A 24,622-nucleotide genomic window follows, 5' to 3' on the forward strand; every position below is an offset into this window, starting at 1 on the left:
ATAGCCCGGCCTATGGGTGACACGGCAGTGCGTGGACTTTCAGTTTTATGAAAAAATAATTAGCGCCATCTGGTTGTGTCATACAAGGGACCAACCCAACATTGCTAATTAAAATAAAAGTGCAGCGCTAGAAAATATATAAAATGTGACAAGATATAAAAGTGATTAGAGAAAGTCCCAACAACGGTGACCTAGGGTAACAATGCACACTAACCAGAAGTGCACATTAAAAGTACAGTGTAGGAAGGATGGAGTTCATAGAGTAGTCATCAGCATGGGAAGGGTAGATGAATTCCCTTGGTCAGTGAAGGTCAACATGATGGTACAGAGCTGGGCAGAAGAAATCGACTAGATGGTAGAAAACGATCGCTGCTCCACCAAAAAAGCATTGCTCCTCCACTGTGCACAAACGATATCTGGGAGAAAAGGTGCTCCCCACAGGGGATCAAGAAAAAATGCCCATAGTGAAGTAAAGTTTAAAATGTATTTATTAAAATAGGCAGGATGCATCCAGTACAAGTGGCAAAACAAAAGACAGACAGGACTAACCGTCCTGTTGGATGTAGTGGCCGCCGGAGCTCCACGTTGCTCCGACGGCGTGACGTCAAGGAGCCTACACAGTAAACTTTACTTCACTATGGGCATTTTTTCTTGATCCCCTGTGGGGAGCACCTTTACTCCCAGATATCGTTTGTGCACAGTGGAGGAGCAGTGCTTTTTTGGTGGAGCAGCGATCGTTTTCTACCATCTAGTGGATTTCTTCTGCCCAGCTCTGTACCATCGTGTGGACCTTCTCTGACCAAGGGAATACATCTACCCTTCCCATGCTGATGACTACTCTATGAACTCCATCCTTCCTACACTGCACTTTTAATGTGCACTTCTGGTTAGTGTGCATTGTTACCCTAGGTCACCGTTGTTGGGACTTTCTCTGATCACTTTTATATATCAAGTCACATTTATATATTTTCTAGCGCTGCACTTTTATTTTCATGTGAGGATTTTTTTGGTTATCCTGTGTGCCTTAGCTGCTTGTACATTGAAAGAGCTCACTTATTATTCTCTGTTTTATACAACATTGCTAATTGTTTAGGCATAAAAGTGAAAGCTCACACAGCTGTGTACGAGTAAATGCAGCTCGGAGTGATCTGTCACTATTATGAACCAGCAGTACTGCTTGTTAGTTCACACTGGTAATAGAGCACTCAGGACACAGCTCAGTGTAATGTATCCATGACTGCTTGTACACATAGTACCATATCTCTGCGGGTAATTTTATTATGAATGAACAAGCAGCACCAATTAATTCATAAGTGACAGATCACTCAGCTTAGAGAGGGTGCTGGTTTTACCCCCCCCATAATTTGGCCTTCAAATGGGTGAAACTACAGTCAGTATTAAGAGGTGTGGTCTGAGCCACCTTTAGGCCACCAGTTGGAATGACACTTGGTCCCCTGGGGAGTTAAAGTAAAGAAAAATCAAAAACAATAGTTTTCTTTAATCTTCCAATATAATCAGAATCTTAAGCTAGAAACCTGCTCTGAGACAAAGCATCTGTCACCTAAGGACACTAGCAAAAAAACTGAAGATTGCTTGGAGGGGTCAGATGGGCAGTCCTAACAACTTTGCCAATGTCCTCATTTGAAGGTGGAAGCATATAACACAACACATGGTCAAGATTTAACAAGGTACTGTATGAATAAGAAATGCCTTCATGGAAACATGCTTAGGGTATGTATGCTGCTTTGAAGATTTGAGGAAGCCTTTCACTCCTGTGGGTTGGATGGGGGCAGAGCTCTAATCATGTTGTGTGCTGCTATGAAGCCACTAAGGAGAACCCACTCTGTTATCTCCCTCTGCCCATCTTCCACAATGTTCCTGGGTCCTGTAGTGATGTGAAGGTTGGCAAGGGGCACCACTAAGCACAGACGTTTAGCAAAGGAGACTGGCACTCATGTAAGTGTGCATTTCGCAGCAAATTTCAGACGATCTCTCTTCAACAAGCAGCAGAGTATTTACTCTTTTTTTTTTTTTATATATACACATCTTTGATTTTGTTGCACAGTAAGCAGTTTAAAAAGACCCTATTTGAAAAAAGGCCGATGTTCAGCAATTCAGATCCATGCAGGGCCCCCTCATGGTTCTCCCCTCTTGGTCTAACGGTCTTGTGCAGTGGAATGTTCCTGACACCATCACAACCTTTAGACCGGATTTGGACACAAGGAGAGCAAGCATAGTCCACCACAGGATGTGGGGGAGCGCTGTTTACAGAGGATTAAAGGCTTGGGTGAGTATAATCTTTGTGTTCGCCCCTAAAAAAAAAAAACAGTTAACCCATGCAGTACAGGTACAGCCCCACTGAATGGAATTTTTTTTTCCTGGTGTTCTGCTTAAAAAAAAAAAAAAAAGTCCAGATTTATTAAATTATATTACTTTATTTTACATAAAGATTTACAAATGTAATTGAGTGCTTAATGTAAGGCACAGACCCAGCCTGAGGCGGCAGAAAATATATACATGGAACGTGATGCCAAGCTCACTTTAAATAAATTCTGTACAGTGGGGGAAGAGGACGACGATAATCTGAATAAAAGTCAAAGCATGTATCAGATTTAATCTAAAAACAATAAAATATGCCAGTTCTCACAACAGAATGTTATGAGGGCTTTCCAGAAACCAACAATCTATAGACTGAATCCAGACACTTTGAGATCTTGGGCAATATTCCTAGCTTCAAAGTACGTTGTATCCGTTTCATCATCTGGCTGTGGGATAAAGGGCATTTCCTGGTTCGGCAAATTCTCCCATTCAATGGCATGAAAAAGAGCATGAGCCTTCAGTTCTGTAAAAAAAAAGAAATATAAAAAAAAGTATTTACATTATAAATACATAATATTGTCTTTACTTATATAGGAGTATCCATGTTAGGGCTCATTCACACAGGACACTTTACTGTGGGCCCCGTGCAGCTATGCGTTTTCCAGGGACAGGGATGCACAGGTGTTGTGCACATCCTGTGACAGCGTCATTCATTTCCATTGGGACATGTAGCTGCACAGGCACAGCCGCTGTGTCCTAACATGACATGCGGAGTGCGAGTCCCTGAACGCTTAAAGGGTGCGTTCAAAGGACCCGCACCCACATGTTTAAACAGAACAAACTACTCTTTGGAAGTTAAATCCATAAAAGCTGTGGGGAGGTAGAACAGAGGAAGATTACAACTAACAGAACAATCAGCACAAGGAACATATACTAAATGTAAGCTATGTCTCTTGTGCTGATTTTTAGATTTTTATCTTAGGCTTTAGCTAAACTTTGGAAACTTTACAGAGTCTAAATCAGCTTAAAAAAAAAAAAAAAAAAAAAAAAAAAAAAAAAAAAAAAAAAAAAAAAAAAAAAAGGATTGAGCAGTTACTCATCAGGTTATAGATCTTTATTTTTATTATTATACAGGATTTATATAGCGCCAACAGTTTGCTCAGCGATTTACAATATAAACCTTTATTGCAAAGTACTCCAAATAGCAACGATGCAGGCAGACTGTACCTTTTATTCCAGCTCTCTTTGTGATATCAAGGGTAAGCAGAATATCTATTGCACCGTGAGCACTGGCAGAAAGTGTTTCATCATCTTCTGGCCAGGGGATGTCTGAGAAATTAAAAATAAATCCGAATATGAAGTCGCAAAATAGAAATAATTAGTCTAAGAACACAGATGATGTTATAACTATATAGCATAGTATAGGAATTACTGAAGAGCTGCCCAACAGCAGCCACCATAAAGGTGTCTTATATTAAAAAAAAAACAAAAAAACACACAAAAACACTTTTTGATCCTGGTTTAGCCTTGTTACCAAGGTACTGACATTTTGGGTGCAAGTCTCATCTATCTACTATGTCCATGTCCAGTGAGATCATTTCAGTGGCCAGTAAGGGAACTCTTGCTATTCAGAATAAATGGGCAAGGTTGGCGTCCAAGTTGGTGACATCAAAGTCAAGAAACAAGGGCCAAGTGATTCACAGAAGAGTCTTTATGGCTAATGAAGGCAATTGTGGGTATCTTGTGGTGCCAGCTTTAAAGGCAGCACTTTTACACAGCTTAAAATGAGTGGCTCACTCTATGGGAGAAAATTGAATACCTCTTTTTAAAATATTTTGGAACACTTGTGCTGGTGTCTCATCGTTAAAAGGGGGAATACCAGTCAGAAACTCAAACAGGCAAACTCCGAGGGCCCACCAGTCCACTGCAGGTCCTGAAAAAAAACAATCAAATACAAAAACGGTAGGCAAAATTAGAACAAAAAATCCTCCATGTAGGCCAACTAAGTTCTAGCTTAAAAATGACATCAACTTTTATAATGGAACTTAGCCTGACCTAATAAAATCAGGAGATACCTCACTGCCAGCATTCAGACTCCAAAATCTAAGATTAGAACACTAGAATGCATATTATTTCATGTATTTACAGATTAATATATGTGTGAATACGTAATCCCTCCCAATTACAGCAGGCTAGGACTAAGCATCACAAAGTGACAGACTAAGGTAAAGACTTAAAGTGTTACTAAACCCACAATAGTAAAATCAGTCTGTATATGCAGTAAAGCATGCTTGTTATACTCACTGTGGAACCTAAGGGGTTAAACCTCAGCATTGTGTAAAAAGGCTGTTTGATCCTGTCTTCTCTGTTCCTCCCCTTCTTCTACAGTCCCCAATCCATCTGCTGATAGAACAGAGCATTGGGGCAAGCTGCACATGCTCAGTTTGGTGTGTATTGCTACAGGTTTTGTTTTCATTGGCAGGGTGCATGTGATCAGCATAGGGCCAATCAGCAGCACTGTCCAGACAGAGGGTCTAAGATCCTGCAGCCTCATAGGACAATCAGGGGAGAATGAAAACTCCTCCTACAAGCTTTAACCAATGCTCAGCTGGTCACTGAGAGAAGTCACAAGACTGCTATATACTGCTGATGAGAAAAGGTATTTAGCAGTTTATATTTACTAAAATAACTGCATTTCCATTTTCTGTGTACTGTGGGAGATCAGATATAGTGAATGCAGGGTCCTGGGGTTAGTAACACTTTAATTATAAATATGCACAAACATAGGGGTCCATATTTATTTATTTTTTATGTCACTACTCCACTCCTCTATCTCTGGCATAAGTAGATTATCGTAATCCTACCCCATTACGGTATAGAAGGTTACCAGTTAAAAAGTCACCTGATTTTGACCTTGTGCACTTGGTAAATTTTAGTATGTATTGTTATAAGCTTACCATAGCTATTTAAGTGCCATCTGATCCAATGTACATAACCATTTCTAAAAATGCGTACAAGATTATGAACCGTGTAATTGGGATATGTAAAAGCCTAATCTAAAATATAATCAGTGCTGTGCTTTTTAAAGGATCTTGCTCTTCGATGCTAGCTGATTAGATTTAGACATTACACAAATGCAAAAAAAATATTTAAGAGAAAAAAAACAGTCAAATAGCTGGAATATCTATTCACATGGAGATGCAATTTGGTCTGAAAAAAAAAATTGCTGCAGTAAAGAGCCTGACCCTGGGCTCCAATATATCATCTGAAGGATACAATGTATGTTATACATATCATACTGATGTGAAATATAAAAAAAAAAAAAAAAAAAAAGTAAATATTACATATTACAAGCCCCACTCAACCAGCCTAGGCATACCATGCAGCAAAAGAAGTCAATACTTGTGAGATGGCAAATACAAGAAGCTTTATTATCACCGCCAAGTTGTTAGTGCTCAATTCAAAAAGCAAAGGTTGCAATTAAAATAATCAAACGTGGAGCTGAACTCAAAAAAGGAAAAATTTGCCATCTGATAGGAAACACCCAGAAATTTTACTTGTGCCTAAGCAGAACCTTAAATTCCGTATGAAAAACAGGAGTGCATTTTCTGACATGTGAACCATTCCAACATCTCTATATCTGCAGTTTGAGATCATTTAAGGCACTGCTACCTCCATATCCGTAGTGAGAGAATCTCTGGCACCGCTACCTCCATATCCATAGAGAGAATCTCTGGCACCGCTACCACCATATCTGCAGTGCAGAGAATCTCTGGCACCGCCACCTCCATATCTGCAGTGGAGAGAATCTCTGGCACTGCCACCTCCATATCTGCAGTGGAGAGAATCTCTGGCACCGCCACCTCCATATCTGCAGTGGAGAGAATCTCTGGCACCTCTACCTCCATATCTGCAGTGGAGAGAATCTCTGGCACCGCTACCTCCATATCTGCAGTGGAGAGAATCTCTGGCACCGCTACCTCCATATCTGCAGTGGAGAGAATCTCTGGCACCACTACCTCCATATCTGCAGTGGAGAGAATCTCTGGCACCACTACCTCCATATCTGCAGCGTGAGAGAATCTCTGGCACTGCTACCTCCATATCTGCAGTGGAGAGAATCTCTGGCACCACTACCTCCATATCTGCAGTGGAGAGAATCTCTGGCACCACTACCTCCATATCTGCAGCGTGAGAGAATCTCTGGCACTGCTACCTCCATATCTGCAGAGTTAAATCAGCTAAGGCACTGTTAACTAGGACTACTAGTTTTGCCACATTAAGTGGTGTCAGTCCCGTGCTGCTCACTATTCTTCTTAGTGAAGAGAAATCTGCAGTGCAAGGATCCCCCCACCTATGTGCAATGCTGTCTTTTCCTTAATATTCCCCCATTGGTCAACAGTCACATCAAAAGGCAGGGATACCTTTAGGAAAACCCAATTAAGAATGCCTCCATTCAGAGTCACAGTGTTGGCAATTTGCTAAAACTGAAGAGTTCACAATCTGGTGCAACTCTGTATAGAAACCAATCAGTTTCCAGGTTTTGTCAAAGCTTAATTGAACAAGCTGAAGTTAGATTTTAATAAATCTCACCAAGTGTGTTTGAGAATGTGGAAGCATGACTACACTTTACACATCTTTGATGAATGCTTTACATAAAAAGGGAGTGTCCTCTTTTTCTGTATTTATTATGGTTGTTTTTATTTTTACATTGCTGTAAACAATCCTAGGTTGAAAGGGATAGTTGTGTTTGTCAGGGTACATCTTTTAGGTCTGGTCAAAGTTGTTTCACTGGGATTTTTTAAAGGAGTCCAGTGCGGTTTCATTCACCAGTTCAGGTGCAAATTTGTTAAAGTGTTATGAAACCCACAACAGCAAAATCAGTCTGTATATGCAGTAAAGCATGCTTGTTCTATTCACTGTGGAACCTAAGGGGTTAATCCTCTGCATTGTCTAAAAAGGTCGTTTGATCCCGTTTTCTCTACCCCTCCTCTTGTTCAAATGTCCACCTGATAAAGACAGACTAAACTGAGCATGTGCATGTGGCTACAGGTCACCTGTCCAGACAGAGGTCAGGGGTTTTGCATCCTCCTAGAGCAAAATGAAAACTCCTACAAGCTGTAACCAGTGCTTGGCTGAAGTCACAAGACTGCTCTAACTGCTGATGAGAAAAGGTATTTAGCAGTTTATATTTACTAAAAGAATTGTATTTCCATGTTCTGTGTACTGTGGGAGACCAGATACAGTGAATGTAGGATCCTGGGTTTAGACACTTGGAAAAAAAAAAAAAAAAAAACGCACCTGAAATAGACCTACACTCATACAGGTCTCTCTTGAAAAACACACTGCGGCCAGCATGCAGATATGTGAACAGGCTCCATAGAGTGCCAGTTTGGTTCATATGTCATGCGAGTTGGATGCGGTTCAAAAAACATTCAATTTACATATATGTGATCTGATCCTTTAACTTGATATTCTGCCAAAATTATATGAACTCATTGGATTCTTTTTAAAAGGGTTGAGTCACATACCTCACTGATCTTGCTGTGTAACCAACTATAGAATTTACAGTTAGGAAAAAAGTTAAGTAGAACTATAGGCAAAACTTTTTCTTTATTTTGGATAGAGCAAGAGAGGCTTATAACCCCTGACAGATTTTTTTTCACCATCTGTGCCCCATTCCCAAGATTTCCCTTCACTTCCTGTCAAATAGACAAACAGGAAGTGAGAGGACATTCCTGCAAACTAAGGGAATTCCTTGGGGACCCCCAGTGTCTCCATTGGAAGATTTCCCCTCTATTACTTTTCTGGGGAAAACCCAAAATTTGGGATTTTCTTTACCTTCATGAATAATGTTAAAACAGGACAAACAGAGAGGGTGAATCTCCTTAACTGGGGAACAGGCCGCAACAAAAACAGACCGGCGTTCTATTCCCTTCACCACTCCACACAAAAACTATAAAAAAGAAAACATTTTGTGTTTACTTATACTTTAAATTTTGACACACAGACTGACACCCAGGGGTTGTACTCACTTTTATGTAGAATATACAATATACCTCTCACATTGTTTTGTCAGTTTGGAATATAGATTGTAATATGCTATGCCCTCCACACGTGTTTACAATAAAATATGATTTTTGTAATTAATTTTAAATCCTTTTCTTGTAATCTGTGGATGAACACAGGAAGTCTTTTACTTCTGCCTACATGGAGGACTGGACACTGGCAAAGATAAATAAATAAAAGCAAGCAATACCCACTGAGCATGGGTCCCTCTATTGACTTCAAGAAAAGGCTTCAACTGTGAATAACAAAACAAAAAAAAAAAATCCTATTTTCTTTTTTCCTCGGGTTGAGGGACACAGGAAGTCTTCAGTTTTGGGATGTCCAAAAGCAGTCCAATTAAGGGGTCGGTAATAGTAAAACAACTGTTAAAAACCACAAAGTGAACAAAACTGGGGCCTGGGCACAGCTTAAGGAAGGAGCACCACCTGAAACTAACACCGTTGGAAAGAGACAACAGGTGGTAGGTAGCACAGTGAACCAAGCCCGAAGCCAGAAGTCCAAGAAAACACTCACAAAACAAGTACGGAACAACATGGGAGAAAAAGAACCTGAACCATAGACTATAAGGCAACTGGTCTACCTGACCCAAAACAAATCAGTGAAATGAAAAGCAATTTCTTTATACGGGGGGGGGACTCAAAGCTTAAACCGAGGTCAATAAGGAGAAGGAATGCCTATCAAAAATCTAGGACCGGACAGAGGAATCTGGGAATGGATTGAAGACCAGAGCTGCCCTAGACCAAGGAATGCCCTAAGCCTCAGTTCACCTGATCCTACAAGGTTTAAAAGGAAAAGGTGGTGCATGACTCGAATGATTGCCAAGACAGATATCTACCTCACTAACATGGGGACTATCGTGGAAGATGCCCAAGGATGACTTGGGTCAGTAACTCCAAGGGGTTTAATGATGGTTTCTAAACCACCTAGAAAATAGAGAATCAATCCAAAGGAATCAGCATGTCCAAATAGGGTACGGTACATGGGAGCTTTCCATACAAGGACCATACTGCACTATATGTGTAAGAAGGCACCCCTGGAGCAGCCCTAAGGAAAAAACGAAAATATCCTGCAGGATCAAAGTTTTAAAAGCCAAGAGATGCTCCTGACTCACCAGATCCAATTGTGCATCAAAGTCTGTGAAATCTTATCAGGATGGCACAGAACCTTCACACCTGGGTAAACCCAAAGCTAGATCAATCACCGGAAACGCCCTCTAAGTCTGCAAAACAACCAAAGAAGAAAGGCCTAGACCCAGGTGAACAGATCTAATTAGAGCACTCCCTGCTACTGCCAGAGGGTTCCTGCATCAGGAAACTGGTTTGTTCTGCATGCAGATGGTCCAGGGTATCTCAACACCCTCCTCCAATGGCAGAATCTAGAATTTACTTTGCTGTATGGACCACTCTCTCACATCCAGAAGCATTGACTTTGGAAAAAATGTCCCATAGAAAAAAAAAAAAAAAAAAAAAAAAAAAAAAAGAAGAGCAGATGGGCGTTAGAACATAGTTTGTCAGGATCCAAACCTCTCATCACAGCAAAATCTCTTGTTGCTTCTTAATTTAGAGGCATGCCAGCACTGTGACATTGTCCACTGGTGTCTGAATTGGGAGTCCTGTCCAACGAATGATCTCAGAGTGTAGCAGTAACCACCTGTCCTAAAACTCCAGAATGGGAATCAGGAAACAAGAGTTTACTTCAGTGATAAGATCCTCCAGAAAGTGGGAAGAGAAGTCTTCACCAGCCTCAGAACTGGAAAACTGATTTTATCAAGCTAGGAACTACCTGATCCTCAGAGGCAGACAATTCAGTATGCTCAGAAACCTGATCCACAGCAGGCCTACTGGTTTTTGTTATCCAGTGTCCAATCCTCCTTTAGGTGGCTGTATAACCCAAAAGATGAAGGCTCCTTGTGTCCTTCAATGGGCAAAAAAGAAACCTTTTATTTGATGACGCCCTATCAACCATTGTTAAAATTTCCAAAACATGTGGAACAAGATATGGTAACTCAGTTATAAAATATCAGCTGTAAGGAGCCCGCAGACAATGCTGGTGCCCTTTGCTTCGCGTTTTTGGCCACAGCTTCCACGGTATAGATATAGTCAGATTTTATTTTTATGAATATAGAACTGCATTGCCCTCTCCTCCCCAAAGCTTTGGTCTGGACAGTCCCTAGGCATCATACCATACAACGCTGTTGTATTAACCCTATATTGTACATGGTGGAGGGAAGTGTGCAACTTCGGCTGAGAAAGGAGGCTGTCTCTCCTCATTCCACACCTGAAGATATGAACATTTAACCCTAGTAGTGCTGCATGTTGCCAAGTTAAAGATTTGCATATATAAAAGTATCACAGTATCATTGCCAATTTACAGGTTAGTAAAACAGTATGAATTGTAGGAGTGATAGGGCCAAAAAATATGTTCTTATTCCACTGACTAAATATATAAAAAAGCAGCATCCCACTACCAAAGCAGCAATGTATAACTTACCACACCTCAGGAGTCCTGTACAGAAAATACAAATGATAGAGGTGAAGGCAACTACTCTTTACTAAAGAAAATAATGAAAGAGCAGCATAAATTGGCAAATTCTAATCATACACACAACTATGTTATGTGGCTCAATACAACATCACATTTGAATAATCTGAGATTCTGTTGTAAATCTTATAAAAAAGATGGCTGGTGCCAAGTAAAAAAAAATTGGATTCTTGCACTGCTTACATTAATTAAAAAGTATAGCCAAAGCTTTTTTGGTAATACTTCTCATGTGTCACAGGAGTGCACTTTTTTCTGCATTCCTGTGACCCAGGTTCTGCCACCAGTGGGCTAAAATCTGCTGTCAGCTGACTTAAGGCTTTGGAAAGATCCCCACAGTTATGTTGGAAACCACCCAGATGCCTGACCGGCAGAGCTGGCCGAGCCTCTCAGCGGAGCAAGCTGCTCCAGCCTCCTCCATAGCCTGGCGCTCCAGTGATTGCTGGGGGAGGGAAAAGCAGAGAGCTGGTGACTGACAGTTACCACTCTGTGCTCACTGAAGATTGAGAGCTGAGCGATCAGCAGTTATGTGATACCTAGGTTTTTGGTCTTAGTCAGCAGGGAACAGCTGCAGCGTCTGATCAATGCTGCAGCCATCTAATCAAGTATTAAAAGTTTATTTTTTTCTAATCCCACACTTCTGTGAAAAAAAAAAAAAAAAAAGATTTTGATTAATATAGATCTGCACGAATGTGTGTCTAAAAAGTTTGCCTGGTCTTTTAAGGAATAAAACTGAAGTTCAGCAACCTGCTGACTGAATGAAGAAAGAGCAGCAACAGACTTATGAATTTACTCCCTGCCCTCACTGCCTAAAAGCATGTTCCAAGGAAATACATTTACATGCAGCACACCTTAAAGTGGCAGTAAACTCTTCTTTAACCCCTTGGCGCCGGCGCCTCCAGGCCCTTCAAGGGTTTCAGAAACCGGGAGGCGGGGTTTAGTTATGTGACCGCTGTCATGGCGAAAAGGAGGAGGAGATCGGGACCTTTCCGTGAGTACCAGACACTTGTGCTGGAAGTGCACAGGGCGCGTGCTCTCAGCACGTCTTTTTTTAATAGAACGTAAATGTGCGGCCGCTCGGCGTCTTGGCCCAGAAGCCGGGAGGCTGCACATTTGCGTTCATCCGGCACCAAGAGGTTAATAATTTTAACAACAGGTAAGCTTATAATAAAGCTTACCTACAGGTAAAATCAAGATCTCCTAAACGTTAACCGTTTAGGAGATATTACCGCCTTCTGATAGCCGGAGCATGTGCTCTGAAAGAATGGCATAACCATGCTGTTCCTTCAGAGCAATGTGCCATCACCCAGGACTCCCGCGTGCATGTGCGGGAGAGACATCATCATGGCTCGGCCAGCCAGAAAGCTCGCAAACCCAGAAGGAAGACCGGGTGAAGACGGAAGCCACAACAGCGCTCCGCTGGAGGGCTTCATTTCAAGGTAAGTCCTTCATAATGTGCTAGTATGCAATGCATACTAGCACATTATGCCTTTACCTTGCAGAAGGTGTTTTTCTTTTCTTTATTTTTTTTGTTTTGGATGTAGTTTACTACTACTTTAATAGTTCCTAGTGCTACTACTATGTCTCCCAGTATAAATGTTGCCGTATAGCATTGCAAGAGACTGACACCAAGTCAAAAAATAGAAGCAATAAAAAAAAAGGAGGTATTAAACCTAAAAGTAAATGACAAACTTATTGCCGTTTACAGATACTTCATCTAGTGATCTGACCAGTAACACCTTTTCTGTTTCAAGGTGGTTCAACTCTATGGAGGACCAACAGAGCTACCCTTGGACAGCAACTGGGGAGAGGATGATGTTAGCTGCACTAGCAGATTTGGATGGACTCCAACGAACACTAAGCAGTAACATTGTTTGCTTTTGGAATAAAGGTCTTACTTAAATAAAAGCTGACGATTGCCAAGTACCTGTCAGTGAGAAATGGTTTTTCTCAATACTGCCAAAATTTGCTGGACAGCTTGGTCAGTTAAAAAAACAGGTGAAAATAAAAGGAAAAGAGCCTAAAAAGAAAAATAATGCAACCACTACCTTTAAAAATTGCTAAGCTGCAGTATATTAAATGTTTGGGTTAATACTGCTTATGATTCAATAATGAACACAGAGCTGCATGTATGTCTCTTGCAACTTCTTGGAGCTCATCTTTTTCTAGTCTGTATAACACACACACACACACACACACACACAATTGCTGCATCCTTTCCTCCTTTATGCAGAGTCTTCTGCTTTACCAGTACTTGAGTGATAAGGAAATACAGGAGAAATAGTCTGTCTGGGAATGTTGATGCAGTGAAATATGGGAATATGGTATGATGGCTAAGCAATTATTGAATATCATGCACTACAGGGCACACGGTTATTTTTTACTCATTGGGATTATAATGCCAGAAGTTTAAAGCCCAAAATCAGAGCTCTGCTTGGTTTTGTATCACACATCAGACTAACAGAACTAAATTATAGGATTACCGATAACAGTTCATTCTTCTCACTAATAAAGCTTCCAGTGAAGAAAGATACTCACCATGTGGTTTTCCCAGTAGCAACTCAGGAGCCAAATAGTCAGGTGTTCCCAAGATTTTCTCATTCTCAGCTGGGGCTGCACCTCTGCGCACACTCTTTGGTGTTCGGTAAGGTGTCTCTGCCTGCCCCTAAGAAAACATTGAAGTTAAAGATCTACATTTATGTGATCAGATGTTTAGGTCCCTGTGGACGTTAACTTCTACATAAGCATTTTTCATTAAATTCTTAATATAAATTGTTTTTAGCAAGTTCTCTCTATAGCAGAGGTGCTCATCCTGTGGGCCACATGTAGCCCCCAGAGCCCTCTGATGTGGCCCACATCCTTAAACCAGGGGGGCGCATGCTCTGGGAAGCTGGCAAGCCCAGATAGCAGTCAACGGGTTGCCGACCTGCTATCCTAAAGCATCAGAATGCATGGAGCTGGCACTGGAAGAAGCAAGCAGCTGTGGAGGAAGCAGGAGCCGCATAGACCAATGCTTCCTCTGTAGCTCTGGCTCCTGTCCCAGGCGGAATGATTACCAAGTGCATTTTCCCTGGGACCTTACTAGAGTGATGTCAGCAGAAGCTGGAAGAGGAAAAGGTCAGTGTATTAAACATCTCATACGCTGTGCTTTTGCAATAGGCATAATATTAGGGTTATTAGGATGCTTTCACATTGATCTGCAGGTGCAGCGCAGCGCACGTGGGTTAGGAGTGCTGTCAAATTGGGGGATCGACAGGCCGGTGCAGTCATAACATGTTACATCCGGAATATGGAAACTGGACATGGCCTGGGTGTTGTCCTGGGGCTCCAGTTATTGATGGTCCTTTCCAAAGTCAAAATTTGCTTATTAGAGCACCTCAGCTTGGGGACACCACACAAGAACTAAAAAACTGCAAGCAGGCACCCCGAGTTTTCAACTAAATACTCCTAGTAGCAACTCTAACTCTACCCTACTCTATCAAAAACTAAGAAAACACGTTTGGCTTGAGATGCACTTTTTTGGTGGCTTACGGATCTATTCAAATGTGTTCGTGTTCAGAACTGTCCCAACGTAAAAAAAAATCTATACTGCAATTTAGGACCACCAGAAAAATACCAGCTTCTTGCTCTTCTCTGTTCTCAATACTTTCTAAAATCCTATTCAAGAATAGGAATATCAAAAATCCTGGTCTGCATACTTGCTCCAAGTAAATGAGTCTAAATATTGAAGCTTAGCTGATACAAATCACCTTTTTAAAAATTTCCACCAAATCCCCAATTAAAGCGGTAGTAAACCACAAAAAAAAAAAAAAAATGTCCATCTGCAGGATAATGTCGTTACATTATGAGAGGCCTGTCTTAAAATGAAATGCTGTCACAGCTAACAGGGCTTCCAACCTAACCTGGTCTACCTTTTGGGTTCTCAAGCTCCGACAATTTGAATAGCCGAGCCGTGATGACGTCACTCCACATATGCGTGCAGGAGTCACAGTTGCAGCACAGCCCTCTCAATCGACAGAATGTCATTGATATCTACTGTACTTACAGGAAAGCCTTACCTGTAGGTATAAAATAGTGGATTTTATGACCGCTTTAAAGAATGAATATATGGTTTGTGTGCCCCTAAAAAAAGACCTTAAATTGAATAGCAAGGTCTGCTTTTCGATGCAAGCACCTCTTAGTAAAAACTTTTTAAAGAGTAAGTTCACCTTTATAAAATAAACAAAAATAAAAAAAAAAAAGCAGAATTGCAAATGCAATTGCAAAATTGTGCATTTATTATTTTTTTCACATAATCCTGCAAAGCATTGCTCCTGTGATCAGTGGATTGTGGGTGCAATGTCAGGCTCCTGCAAATTATTTCTCCAACTCTCTGCCTGTATGGGCTTCCAGCTGGAGAGCTGGAAGAATGGACAATGGACTATGAGTGTGCTAATTACTGTACTCATACGTTATGGAGAACTACATGGTAATCCACCATGATGGTAGACTTGCAGTTCATTCAGTCACAGATTTCTGTGAAGGAATGATGTGGCTGTACAGGCACAGCACTTTTGGGGTGAAAAGGTTGCTTAGAAACATTTAACATGTTGCTAAAGGTGAAGTGAGCCTTTAAGAAAAAAACAAACATTCAGGGCCAGTTCATGCATAAAAATGCACTCTGGATGCATTTTGGATATGTTTTTCATTACAGTTCACACCACACTCCATTCCAATGCTGTTCTGATGCAGTCTGCTATGTTCCAGTACAGTTCTGTGCAGAAAAAATTCAGCATGTACTACTTTTTTTTTTCTGCACCGGAAACGGACTAGAACTGACTGCACTGGTGTGAACTAGGGCCTTTGGAATACATGGAAAACACTGTGCATACATTCTTCATGCAGAAAAAACACAATGGACTGCATCTAATGTGAACTAGCCCTTAGTGCCGATTCACATGTGTGATGCAGATTGAAACTCAGGTTTCACTGCTAATTGAAACAGTAGCTGTTCAGCGGTTCATGTCAGGTTTACATCAGGTTCAGGACAGGATTCGCTCAGGATTTTATCTTGTTCACACATATGCGGTTCAGAAACGGTACCCATAGAAGTCAATAGCCTGTAATCCGCACCTGACGCAAATCACACAGGACTCTTTCCAAACTGCACTGAACCCACACCGCCAGTGCACCGGACAGATGTGAACAGGCACCATAGGAAGCAATGTTTTTTCACATGTCATGCGGATTTGATGCGGTTCAAACTGCATCCAATCCACATATATGTGAACCGACTCTTAAAGACATGTAAAAATATACACATCAGCTTTGTGGGGTGGGGCCTCACCATAGGATCCTGGGAGAACTCCAGATGCAGAGTGTATTCTTGTGGTTTGGGATCCTCGGGGATTGCATGATAAAGCAATTGGAGGTCACCCTCTATAAGGCAAGTGCTCCACAACTTGAGTACATTTTCCTTCACTTGGCTTTTTTTTGGAGTGTGCTGCAACATAAGCAGACCTTTTTAAGGCATGTCTGCCCCCAATAGCCTAAGTTGGAATTCAATGACTTGCATAGCTGCCTCTCTTCCAAGGAGAATAGACTGCTGCTAACATTTTATGGAGCACTGCCAGCAGAACTGCCAGGTACAGAAACAATGGCTAGATCCAAATAACACCAAAATGTATGGGAATGTCCCTTGGTTCATTTAAATTGAAAGATGTCATACTTGGCTGCAGACTACCTTAGTAAGTACCATATACTGAATATTTCAATAACTATATTTTACTAGTGTTATGCATTATATACCTGGAAACTCTTGAGAGTCCTGTCCTTTTGTGCTGGAGTAACAGCCAATGGGTAGGATCCTGTACAACCTAGAGAAAAATGTATTTTGTCCATTGATCCAACACTCACTCTGGAAGGTTCTGATATGTGTGAAGCATTAATGGAGCTGTTATAGCTTCTAAATGCTACCGCAGCTCGCTTTTTGGAATTTGGTACTACCCTGGTGGTGGCTGGAGATGCCCAGGCCTCATTGGTGATGTCGGCTAGAGCATGCCCCCTGCTTTCATGCACTCTTGGGTCAAGTTTAACCTTTTCAACTATACTGGGATCTTCTGGAGATGAGCCCTCACCAACATCATTTTGTGAATCAACAGAAAGTTCTTTCATGCTTTTATCCACATCAGAAAGTTCATTCATGCTTTTATCCACATCAGAAAGTTCTTTTTCTAGAGATGAATTAGGGGAAGGATCAGAACCCCTGTTTGGACTCGAGCTCCAGGCCCCAATGATCTCAGCTTTAGCATCCAAGCTCTCCTCTGCCTGCTCACAGTTTTCATCTAGCTCACACAGCAAATTCTTAGCCACTGGGTTCACAGAGCACAGCTTCTCTGGAGTCTGCGGGGCAGGTAATAACTCATTATCCAGATTCTTGCTATTCACAACATCTTTTTGCAGATCACTAAGAAAGAGAGCCTCAATTTCCATGGTTAAACCGGTACTGGGGTTCACCTGCATGTCCGATATTTTATATGCACGTTTATACTGGGAATTATTTTTCTTCTCCATTCCTTCTTGCTCAGGGCTTGTCTCAACTTCTGAAAAACTTCTTTTGATTCCAGGTCTTTCTGCATTTTCGTCTTCAATGTCCTTCAAAGGATCCAGTGAGGAACTAACAAGCCATGGAGGAAATTCTGGAGATCTTGGCAAATGTTTGAGTCCTTCCTCATTTGCACCAAAGTTCTCCTTTTCTTCTTGTGTGCCAAGATCGTAGAGACATTTTCGGATAAAACCCTTGGCATTTATACCACCGTTCGGAGTTTCCTCTAGTTCACTGGCATCATTTGGATTGTCAAATTTCTTGTATGTTCTGCGACGAACAATAGGGGAAATAGCAGATTCTAAATCTTTCATACTCTTGGCCACTTTCCCGATATGGATCTTGTTCAGTGATTTCTCTGTCATACTGTTCTTCAAGTGGCTGGAACTTAAGTATGGTGGCCCATCTGGATTCTAAGAAACAAAACAGAGCAAAAAAATAGGCAAATGACTGAACCTGGGATACATTTTAATTCCAGTCGCTGCAAATTAACAGCTGAAAGGGGGACATTTATTGAACTACATAGCATTTAAAACACATCTGGCCTGAATGGACTTATTGGCAGATTTGTGAATTCTATATTAAAGTGTTATTAAACTGAGGACCCTGCATTCACTTTATCTGGTCTCCCACAGTACACAGAACATGGAAATTGGCAATTATTATAGTAAATATAAACTGCTAAATATCTTTTCTTCTCAGCAGTATATAGCAGACGTGTGACGTGTGTGAGCGAGTGTGTGTGTCCCCCATGGGAAAATAACTGTTGGTTACTTGTAACGGATTTCAAGGTCTGAGAAATCTCACGTTCACAGCCTTGACAAGTATCCATCGAAATCCTATTGTATGGTTTTCTTTGTTACAATAAAAAAAAAAAAAAAAAAGGGAAGAAGAATCTACGAATAAAGATTCAGATTGTCTTCTGGAAACCTGTGTGCCTGCTAATTTCTTCCTTCCAGAACACAGTCTCTTGGGCCCAATGGGACCGGAACCTACCGGTGATCATTAGAAGCACAAATCCCTTTCACATGGTAGCTAATCAGCTTCTAACTTCAGCTTGCTCAATTAAGCTTTGGCAATATAACCTGGACACCAACTGGTTTCTATGCAGAACTGTACCACATTTTGAGCGCACCAGTTTTAGTAAATAACTTCCCTGGCCACTGGAATGTGATCACCAGCCTTATGTAATATGGTACAGCTTACCAGTCCTTAGATGTGGTGGATACATTCGTTTTTTTTGTTTTTTTCTTTGGTATAACTAAAAACAAAACTTTATTTAGATTTTATAGAGGGGTGAGGACTTGAAACCACTGCTAGATTTATATAGCTGTCCGTCCCCCACCTTGGGGAGATCTTATGCTCTCCAACTGTACTCAACCATGTCACAGGAAATAAAAGGGAGGATAGATTTTTAAGTTGCCACCAGAACAGGAACAGAAGGAAAATTCTCCAATGGGGACACCTCTTTCAGTAACAAACAAAAAACTGACAGCAGGTTTAACCCTCCTCTAGCCTATCCAAAATGAAAAACACTTTGGCTCTAGATATGCTTTAAAGAGGAACTAAACACCTCTTGCTTATAACCAAAGAAGTTGCTGTATTAGCCTCTGTTTAATATGCAGTTTCCATGGTGTTGCACATGTGAATAGGTATGACACCAGCCATTTAATGGCTTGACAATTTTGCTGAGAGCACAAGCAACTGTGATAGTTACTCACAGCATGTATTGAATGCAATCATTTTGGGAAATTGTCAAAATCAATAGATTCGGATTTGCTTTATGTTTAAGAGCATTTTCATCAAAGTACAGAAAATACCTGATCTTGCAAGAACTCTATTGTCCTTGTCACTTCATGTGAGCTGAACTAGAAGTACTATCTTTCTTTTGTAAACTTCTCTCCTCTACATGCCCTGGTATGAACAAAAGGCAGACAAGTTTGAAATTCAGCCTATGTAGCAAGGTAGCAACAATGTCTCACTTCATAGATACAGTGGCCTGAGTGAGCGTGGTCACCCAGGAACAAAACTGAATTTTCAGAATTACCAGGTGAATGTAAAGAGGGGGGAGCAAAGGAATATAGCCACACTGTCGTGCGGCAGGTAAGCGGCAATAAATGACAATTTTGTTTTTGGTTTAGAGAAGCTTTAAGCCCATGCTGCATAATATCCCATACAGCATACTTCCTAATAATGTACTGACAGTACTGACCTGGTTGGGATTTTCCCATTTTGGACTGCTGCAGTAATCAGACTCTATGCTGGACAGACATAAATGGGACTGGCTGCTGGTACTGGAGGTGCCCAGCTGTGCTCTAGACTTCAAGAGGTTTGGAGTGAGGCACTTCACTGGCATACTAGGGCTGAACATACTGACTTCGGGATCTGTGGAAAAATTAAAAAGATACAGCTTATCCGCAAGGTACTCAAAATTATAAACACGCAAACTAAAAAACGGAACGTGTTGTTACTTTCACACAGACATGAGACAGAAACATGGCAAGGTAGGGCCTTCCCTGTCACAAGGCATGGACAAGCTCAGCCTTTGAAGTAGGGTCTCATTCACACAGGCTTACTTATGCATACATGCTTGATAATATGTAAAGACATGAATATCCATTGTTTGGATAGGTGCTTTTTAAAGACATCTGGGCCCCATTCACACAGACATACATCTGTTGAAACAGCCATCTTTGCTTGCAAGCGAGTCACAGGTGTTCGGTGTATGTGTTCATAGGCAGTCCCATTCAGGTCTACTGGAATGCAGTGGCTGCATGGACACAGCTGTTGGCTCTGAGTTTATAGCCGTGAAGGTGTGGGTGCATGTCCCTAAATGAAGACAGCGTGTTCAGGGAAATGTACCTGCATGGCTATCAAACTAGGACCAGCACATGCATTCATTCTGCCAATGCCTCCCAATAGACATGAATGGGACTGCCTACATGAACATGTGCATCCCGTGCAAGCCAACAGGGTCCTTCCCACAAATGCAGCTGTGCCCAGATTGCAGACATTTAAGTTCTCTCACATTCCTAACAAGAAGCAAGGAGATTTATAACAATTCATCTTGCTAAATGATTAACAGGACAGCAAAGATGATCACAAAAGATGTTCCCATTAGGAGAAATGATGAATCAGCACTTTTTCACTTTTCTGAATATGTGGGTTTCTCTGATCCGCAGAGAAGAAAACTAACACCACCATACAGTGCACAAATAATCAACACAGCTGTACTGATTTAGCTGCAAGCGCAAAGCTGACATCAGCTCTGACGTAAAGATACCTTCACAGCGATCCATAGCAATACCGTGACTGCGTTTTTAATGTATTTGCTGTGCATTTTGTTGTTTTTTTGTTTTTTTTTTACTCAACTGCACCAAAAACGCAGCATGCAGGATTTTGTAAAAAAAATGCAGCAGACCTGCAATGGACCAGTGTGAAGTTTTCGATAGGATTACATGGTCACACACTTTTCTTCCGCTTTTCTTCTGTTTGTTTGTTTTTTTTTTTAAACGCAAAAGCAGAAGAAAAATGGATCAGTGTGAAAGCAACCTGAGGATACTCACATGATATAAGAAGCTTGCTGGCTTTCGCTGAATTTTCTTTATTCTTCATTACAATTGGTGTGGAATTCCCCCGTGAGGTTTCATTAAATACTGGTGTCACTGAGGAGGCACAGGTCTGCATCTTGCCTCGAACTGGAGAGTTCTGTTAACCAAACAAAACACAGTGTAAGTGCTAATGCTTACAAGAAATATATATATAATGTTTTATTTTAATTAAAATAACAAACATGTTATATATGCCTGGTCTATGCAATTGTTTTGCACAGAGGGCCCCCAAACCTCCTCTTCTTAGGTCTTCTTTTTTTGACACCAAAGAAAGCCGTGTGCCACAGGCACGTGGCTTTGCAGTGGCAATGCAGTGTAAGCTCCACTTATTTGGCTCCCTCCCCACTCCACGGCCATATTGCGGGTACCTGGCTTTGCAGGTACTTGCTCCCACTTCCAGCTCAGTCTGCAGCGGTGGCCCCCTCCTTGCTCCTGCTGTCTCCTGGGAACTGTCGGACCAAATCAGGAGGCCCGGCACAGCTCGCACATGTGCAGTGGGCACCAGGCTGTGAAGCCGCAAGCTGTCACAGCCTGGTGCCCACAGTAGAGATGCCAGCACCATGGAGGACAGAAGGAGAGAAGGGACTGCGCAGGTGAATACATTGCTGGACCCCGGGACAGGCAAGTGTGAAAGTCAGCAGCAACAGTTTTTGTAGCTGCTGACGTTTAATAAACACAAAAACGTCTGGAACTCCACTTTAAAGGTAAAAAAACCATCCAGGCTTTAGAACCACTTTCAGTCTTTTACCTGTAGCTGGCAACTATTAAAAACAAGGTACTTACCAGTGCCTGGAGTCCAGTGCTGTCTTCCCAAAGCCGGTTCTTCATCCCACTGCATCTTGTATATGGAAGCCAGCTGTGACTTCCAGAGGAACCACAGCCAGCTCCACACTGTGGATTTGCAAGCTTGCAAAGTGCTTTGTGAATGGTCCAGCATGCTTCTGGGACGTGTGTCCACAGGAGGCTGTGAAAGGGAAGGGGAGATGGAACAATGGACATCAACCTCACCTAGGTGAGGGCAGGGGGGAAAGTGAGCGCACCAGCAGGACTTCATTTTTTAAGTGAATTTCCACTTTAAGTATTTAAAGTAAAACTAGCATGACAAAGCATATTTAGCAGTAAATCAGATCTAGTCACACTGTAAAATACTAAACAGAGAATCTACTTGTATAACTCTTTATTATATACTGTCTTAAAAATGTTCATTTTATTTCTTCTGAAAAAGAGAAGTATGGCCAAAGCATTTTTGGCCATACTTCTCTTCTGCATCAAAGGAAAGCACTTTTGCTCTCCTGTGACCCAGAGGCAGCTGATAGCAAGCTTTTGCCTGTTTTTAGCGGATATGGCAGAACCTCCAGCCTCTGGAAGGATCCTGACCATATTGAACTATATTACTGCCTGACTGACAGCTGGCTCCAACTCTTAGCATGCGGCTGAGAGCCAAAGCCAGCACCATCTGCCTGCTCTCTAGCTCAGAAATCCAGTGAGCACTGAAGGGGCAGACAAGAAAGCGGTGACTGATAGTCACTGTTCTCCACTCTGAGCAGACCAAGAACTGAGCAGTCAGGGGTCATGTGATAGCTTATTCCTTGGTCTTAGAGCCAGCGTTGGACAGCTGCAGCATCACACTGATGCTGCAACATAGAGGTGAATATATATACAGTGGGGATCGAAAGTTTGGGCACCCCAGCTAAAAAATTGTATTAATGTGCATAAAGAAGCCAAGGAAAGATGGAAAAATCTCCAAAAGGCATCAAATTACAGATTAGACATTCTTATAATATGTCAACAAAAGTTAGATTTTATTTCCATCATTTACACTTTCAAAATAACAGAAAACAAAAAAATGGCGTCTGCAAAAGTTTGGGCACCCTGCAGAGTTAATATCTTGTACTGCCCCCTTTGGCAAGTATCACAGCTTGTAAACGCTTTTTGTAGCCAGCCAAGAGTCTTTCAATTCTTGTTTGAGGTATCTTTGCCCATTCTTCCTTACAAAAGTCTTCCAGTTCTTTGAGATTTCTGGGCTGTCTGTCACGCACTGCTCTTTTAAGGTCTATCCATAGATTTTCAATTATGTTGAGGTCAGGAGATTGTGAAGGGCATGGCAAAACCTTCAGTTTACGCCTCTTGATGTAATCCCCCGTGGATTTCGAGGTGTGTTTAGGATCATTATCCATTTGTAGAAGCCATCCTCTCTTTAACTTTAGCTTTTTCACAGATGGCATCAAGTTACCATCCAAAATTTGCTGACATTTTATTGAATCCATTTTTCCTTCTACTTGTGAGATGTTCCCTGTGCCACTGGCTGCAACACAACCCCAAAGCATGATTGATCCAACCCCATGCTTAACAGTTGGACAGAGGTTCTTTTCATTAAATTCTGTGCCCCTTCTTCTCCAAACGTACCTTTGCTCATTCCGGCCAAAAAGTTCAATTTTAACCTCATCGGTCCACAGAACTTGTTTCCAAAATGCATCAGGCTTGTCTATATGTTCATTTGCAAAGTTCAAACGATGATTTTTGTGGTGAGGACGTAGAAGAGGTTTTCTTCTGATGACTCTTCCATGAAGACCATATTTGTACAAGTATCTCTTTATAGTGGAATAGTGTACCACAACTCCAGTATCTGCCAGATCTTTCTGGAGGGATCATGCAGTCAAACGTGGGTTTTGAATTGTTTTTCTCACAATCCTGCGAGCTGTTCTGTCTGATATTTTTCTTGGTCTTTCAGATCTTGCTTTAACTTCCACTGTTCCTGATGACTGCCATTTCTTAATTACATTCCGAACAGAGGATATTGACATCTGAAAACGCTTTGCTATCTTCTTATAGCCTTCTCCAGCTTTGTGAGCGTCAACTATTTTCAGTTTTCTAGACAACTGCTTAGAAGAACCCATGGTGCTGATTGTTGGGGCAAGGTCAGATGAGTCTGGGAATTTAAAACCTTTGAGATTGACATAACCTGGTCTTCCCAGACGATGATTGAGAACAATCCATGACACTGGCAGGTCTCAGCTTTGCAAAGGGGGCAGTGCATGCTATAAATTCTGCAGGGTGCCCAAACTTTTGCAGACGCCATTTTTTTGTTTTCTGTTATTTTGAAAGTGTAAATGATGGAAATAAAATCTAACTTTTGTGGACATATTACAAGAATGTCTAATCTGTAATTTGATGCCTTTTGGAGATTTTTCCATCTTTCCTTGGCTTCTTTAAGCACACTAATACAAATTTTTAGCTGGGGTGCCCAAACTTTCGATCCCCACTGTACTTTTTAATACCCATACTTCTCCTTTACAAAGTCTTGCGTCCATTTGTATTAATGTGTTATGCTCCCGAGGACATAGCACATGTAGTACTTTGCCCCATCTTCATATGTGCTAGCTGGTCCAACAGGGTACCCCTCCTCTCTCCATGGCCACCCAACAACACAGCTAGAAAGGAGATGGCATCTTTGAAAGATAGCATTCTTCTCTGTCTTCATCGACAAATATGATGCAACTAA

General features: G+C 41.5%; 1 protein-coding gene across 2 annotated transcripts in view; it reads right to left on the reverse strand.

The window, feature by feature from the left end:
• Positions 1 to 2,415: 2,415 nt before the first annotated feature.
• MASTL (microtubule associated serine/threonine kinase like) overlaps positions 2,416 to 24,622 on the reverse strand; it is a 39,970-nt gene continuing 17,763 nt past the window's right edge. Inside the window, exons 6-13 of one of the 2 annotated variants that reach the window (XM_089693811.1) lie at positions 21,076 to 21,217; positions 19,722 to 19,894; positions 16,714 to 17,922; positions 13,465 to 13,591; positions 10,879 to 10,893; positions 4,139 to 4,252; positions 3,547 to 3,648; positions 2,416 to 2,842 (exon numbers count right to left, since the gene is read on the reverse strand). In XM_089693811.1, the coding sequence (XP_089549937.1) occupies positions 2,685 to 2,842; positions 3,547 to 3,648; positions 4,139 to 4,252; positions 10,879 to 10,893; positions 13,465 to 13,591; positions 16,714 to 17,922; positions 19,722 to 19,894; positions 21,076 to 21,217 (2,040 nt within the window). In that variant the 3' untranslated portion in view covers positions 2,416 to 2,684. The remainder of the gene's footprint in view (positions 2,843 to 3,546; positions 3,649 to 4,138; positions 4,253 to 10,878; positions 10,894 to 13,464; positions 13,592 to 16,713; positions 17,923 to 19,721; positions 19,895 to 21,075; positions 21,218 to 24,622) is intronic. The other variant, XM_089693812.1, reaches the window with a different exon arrangement.

Source organism: Staurois parvus, unplaced genomic scaffold, assembly GCF_062004578.1.
Source record: "Staurois parvus isolate SC_StPar_1 unplaced genomic scaffold, SC_StPar_1.0 ptg000636l, whole genome shotgun sequence".
Taxonomy (NCBI): domain Eukaryota; kingdom Metazoa; phylum Chordata; class Amphibia; order Anura; family Ranidae; genus Staurois; species Staurois parvus.